This window comes from Mastomys coucha, unplaced genomic scaffold (genome assembly GCF_008632895.1).
Source record: "Mastomys coucha isolate ucsf_1 unplaced genomic scaffold, UCSF_Mcou_1 pScaffold14, whole genome shotgun sequence".
In the NCBI taxonomy this organism is placed as follows: domain Eukaryota; kingdom Metazoa; phylum Chordata; class Mammalia; order Rodentia; family Muridae; genus Mastomys; species Mastomys coucha.
In genome coordinates this window covers 106,280,406-106,285,502 of record NW_022196896.1, presented here as the reverse complement: position 1 = coordinate 106,285,502, position 5,097 = coordinate 106,280,406, and the positions used below count along the sequence as shown (strand labels likewise).

General features: G+C 40.6%; 1 protein-coding gene across 11 annotated transcripts in view; it reads left to right on the top strand.

Moving 5' to 3' along the window:
* The window catches only part of Dock10 (dedicator of cytokinesis 10), a 254,449-nt gene that overhangs the window by 135,173 nt on the left and 114,179 nt on the right, over nt 1–5,097 (top strand). For all 11 annotated transcript variants that reach the window (XM_031368152.1, XM_031368151.1, XM_031368153.1 and 8 more), the window contains exon 4: nt 2,498–2,580. In XM_031368152.1, the coding sequence (XP_031224012.1) occupies nt 2,498–2,580 (83 nt within the window). The remainder of the gene's footprint in view (nt 1–2,497; nt 2,581–5,097) is intronic.

Genomic DNA, 5,097 nt, shown 5'->3' with positions numbered 1-5,097 from the left:
GAAGACCAAAAGGTGGACATTTCATTCCTTCTTAAAAGGGGGAACCAAATACCCACGGAAAGAGTTGCGGAGTTATCATTTTTGTTTATTTATGTACTTAAAAAACTGGTAAAGAGAGTTTGAGAATTGCCCCAGTGGATAGAAACATTTGCCACACAACCTGAGCTCCAAAGCCACATTAAAAAGAAGAAGAAAAGGAAGGAAGAAAGGAAAGAAAGAAGGAAGGAGGGAGGAAGGGAAGGAGGAGGAAGGGAAGAAAGAAAGAAAGAAAGAAAGAAAGAAAGAAAGAAAGAAAGAAAGAAAGAAAGAAAGAAAGAAAGAAAGAAAGAAGGAGGGAAAAGCCAAATGCAGTAGTACCCATTTGCATCTGCAACACCAACATGTCGAACGCAAGATGAGATACATAGACAGGCGGATCAGCCAGATGCTTAAAGACTAGTTAGTCTGAAGTATGCCAAGAAATAAGAGGGTTCCTATCTCCACAAAGTAGAAGGAAAGAACCAACTCCAAAAATTACCCTCTAACCTTCACAGGTGTACTATAGCATTCATGCATGTCTGTGCACACACAGAGGCACACACACACTCATGCCTACACATACACAAGCAGTGATTTTTTTCTTAAAATTAAAACATTAGATAAAAACAAAACATGCATGTTTATGAAATAATCTGATGTTGTATGTGTATGTTGAGTCATTTCCGATCTGAGTCAATATCTGTTGCCTCACATTTTGCCTGCTTTTTGTGACATTAAAAATCCTTTTTCTAGCCTTTTGAAATTGCAGTACATGTAGTTACGAATGGTCACTCTACTATGTCATAATATGCAAAGTTTAAACTTATGACTAAGTGCAACTTAGAGCCCTCTGATCTCCTTCTGTCTCCTTCTGTCCTCCTAGCCTGTACTCTGTCTTCACGATGCATGTTGTTTTTAAAGCCTCTATTGGCTCTGTGATCACCCTGCTGGCCTCCAACTCCTGTCTTGGTCCCAGCCTAACTTGCTATGTCCTAGGTTGCCAGTTTGTGCGTGGGCACTTCCCTGAACAAATACAGCTATGGGGCTGAGAGAAATCAGGGCCAGAGAAATCCAGAACAGATAAGGTCCCTGAACCCACCTATCTTGTATAGCTAAAGTCCCCTACCTCAGACCCCTTAATGGGGTCCTTGTCTAAAAGGTCTCACATTAAGCAAGGGTATCAAGGAACAGAAAGACCATAGCAACCCTAGTCAAAGAGCCTGAGCTCCTGGGGTTAGGGTTCTTTTCTGCCTATCTCCATGACTTTTGTTATTCCCCCTGTCTGCAGTGGACCAGACCCCCTTTCCATCTAACTGGACAGAAGTCACGACTTCACTTTCCTGCCTGCAGCATTTATGAGTCTCCTCTGTCTTGTCCTCAGTTACAAAGACAACCTCACCTGCCATTATTCCTGATAGGTCAATACATGTTTTGTGCCTCAATTTTTTTCTACTAGTGGAAAAAGATATGGTCAGTTTGTCATATATTAATTATATAGCTACTTCATTCTCAAATTCCTGTCATTTTAGAATTAAAGGGGAGGGTCTTAGAATCTAGTTTGAGATAGTGAAATCTCTATTACAAATCTATGGTTATTACAATAAGCTACATGGTAGGTAGGAGTTTGGAAAATATTTTATGTCTATAAATAATATGAAATCAAGGTTTGGGGTGATGTACAATAGAGCTGCACAAGGATTTAGCTTCCTGTCTTTAATACACATTTAAAATTCTAGGCCTGGGGATATACACTTATAATCCTAAAACTGTGGATAGTGTCAAGCAGGCAGAAACCAGAGGACCCTTGAAGCTCACTGCCACTCTTGAATTGCCTAATTTGTGAATTCCAGGCTCTAAAGATAAGGTAGAGAGTGACCACACTCAAGTCCATCTCTAGCCTCCACATACACTCGCACACATGGACACATGCGTACAACACATAATTCACTAGCTTCATTTTCAACATAATCCTAAGGGATGTTTTATTAACATTCTGTGAGTGGAAAATAATAGGTTTGAGAGAGAACTGAAAAGCCAGCTTCAGGCTGGGCCAGCAACGGTGGAAATATTAAAGGAGCAGAAGGAACAGTAGATCAGTGTCAAAAGCAAAGTGAGAAAAACGAGGCTGAAATCAAAGGAAAACATCCTTGGTGACTGAGGACCATCAATGATGGGCAAGGTAACAAGTTACATTTGCTTCTCATTGAGCGCCACGCATCAACTCTGACTCAGTGATAACTGTGTTAGGTTTCCCGACAGTGGAGGAAAACAGAATAACTGTGTTGAAAAGCTCTTCCTCTAGGAGTCTGCTGAGAGTTCCATGGCACTGGAGGATGTCTGAGGATTATAAAGAACTCTTCTCTATGTTTAAGTGGCCAATATGGCTGCCTCCACACCCGCCTGTGATTATAAGACCATTTTGCCAGCACAGCAGACTTTTAATGGCAATTTATATAACTGTCTTTTCTGTTCATTTCAGGCTTGTAAATTCTACAGTTCCCAGTGGTACGTGGTAAACTACAAATACGAACAATATTCTGGAGACATTCGACAGTTACCCCGGTAAGAATATATCATCTGTTTATTATAAAGACTGCATGTGCTTTTATACACAAATGTAAAAATCACCTCTTTGCAAGCTCTAACATTGTTTAGGAATTTAGTGTTTATTTTGTGTCAAGCTATATTTTGCAGAATATCTTGATCAACATCATAGAGTTATGTGTTTATAGTCTGAGTTTGGAATGAGAACTGGTCTTCTCTATTTTGAGGCGTCACTGCAGATTAAGCATTTGCTCATTGTTGCACCGTCCATCAATGAGCTGTCCTTTCAACCGTGGCACTGGGAAAGGCCAACATGGGTCATAGAATTTCTGACCAAGTCCCTACAGTATTTAAATCCACTTTATATTTTTTATGCACTTTCACTGTGGGATGTCAATGGCATGCAAATGAATTCCACACAAGGGCATACATCTAAAAAGAGCAAAACAGAAACTAAATGCCTAACTTCCCCCCATACACACACACACTTGGGACCCTAAAGCCTCTAGGAACTTCACTTTGTTCTGCTTCGCCTCAAGAGCCACTGGATGACCTGAACTCTAGAATCTATTTGCTGTTTCCCCTACTAAAATAAAAGCCATCAAAGGGCAGGGTATTTTTCTGCTGAATCCTGAATTTCTAGCACATACTACTATGGAGTAATTTATTTTAATGCACAACATTCCTAAATGGTGGTAAGAGTTGCTTAAAATTTAAACAATAACAACAGCAACAACAACACACACACACCCCAGTAATTTTGATATGCCTTGGCTAGCTCAAAGACAGGATACTTCTAATCCCTCCTGGGCTAGCAAACAGCCCCCGCCAGTATTCCAGAGTTAACATCCTTAAAAATCTATATTTCATCTCTGCTACTCCAGACCCAATCAGGGAAGTGGAAACTAGCACTACTGCAGACACTGGTGTAAGTAAGTACTTTTGGGGAACGAAATTAACATTATAACACAAGCTGCATTAGGCCAAACATACTTCACCTCTCATATTTTTGGTTCTTCAAAAAAACATGATACAAATACTTCAGAAAAAAAACAATAATCAAAAGTTCAGTGCCTACTTATACTCTCCTCCAGTGACGCACACTGGGTCAAGTTTGTCTGTTTGCTTGTTTGTTTTTTGTCCATGGTACAAAATTCAGCTCTACTTTGCAAAATTTTCTGTCCCCAGAAAAATCTTTCCAAACTAGGAATACTTGTACATGCTGTTTTACTTCCTGAAGGCACACTCTGAAAGGGGGATTTTTTTTTTTTTTTTTTTTAGTGGCTCTCAGAAGGTCACATTTGAACTGTATTCTCAAGGGACAGTAGCTACCAATGCTGGGATCTCAGGAAAAAAGCTTCCCACAAGCCCTGAGGCAGAAGTAGACCGACACTGGAGTAGACTGGCAGGCTAGGAGGCTGGAGGCCCCGGAAGGGAGCATAGCAGCAAGGACCTTATGAACCCTGGAGGAGAGCTTCGATTTTATTCTCACTGTGATAGAAGGCTTGAGGAATGTCCACCAGGGTGTAAAGTCTTTTAAAAATCACTTGGCTTACATTTCGAGAAGTTGCATGGAAGAGAAAGGAGAGGAGAAGGGCTTTTCTCAGAAGTTGTCTCACTGTGAAGAGCAAGCCAAAACAGGAAGTCTTTTTTTTTTCCAAAGACAACTCTGTGCCTTCACTCCCACAGATTTCTAAACATTTGGTAAAACTCAGGATTCCTTAATGATTGTCTTTTGGAACTACTTGTTGGGAAAGTCCTGTCACAGCATGGGGTGTCTTAGCTAATGCTGACATTCAAGATGTCTAAGTGGTGGTCACACACTTCCTCTAGGGGAAATCAAATTGCTTTCTAACATCTGCACTCCCTCTCTTTCTGTGAATCAGTCATAACTTGGAAGTTGTACCCATGCTTGAAAGACCATGGATTGAATGATTGGACCTAGGCAGCTACATTTAACTCTTGCTATTTTTGCATGTGTCTGTGTAGTGCACATGCATTTTTGTGTGTGTTCAAGTGCACATGGAGACCTAAAGTTGGTATTGGAAGTTGTCTTTGTCTATTCTCTACTATACCCATAGCAGCAAGATCTCTCAGTTGATCTAGAGCTTGCCAGTGTGGCTAGTCTTGCTGCCCATCTTGCTCTAAGGATCTACTCACTGTCTATGTCTCTAACTTTGAAATACAGGTGGGATCCCATGCCCATCAACATTTACAAAGGGCTGGGGACTAAAACCTCAATCCTTGCGCTCCTGTAGCAACAAATGCTTTGCCCAATGAATGATCTCCCCTGGCCCTCGCTTTTAAGTAAAATTCTTTGCTCCTCCTATATGCATGGTTCACTTTCTTTTTTTTTTTTCTCTTGGACTCATTTCTTTTTTAGCTAGTTACAATATAGACACTATTTTCTAGTTATAGCTCAATGGGCTTGGTGATAAAACACTTCTGATAAAGTATACAGTTCTTGAGGGACACAGATGTGAGACATTTTACATGAGACCCAAAGAAAGAGTAGTTTGCTGGGTGTCTGTCAGT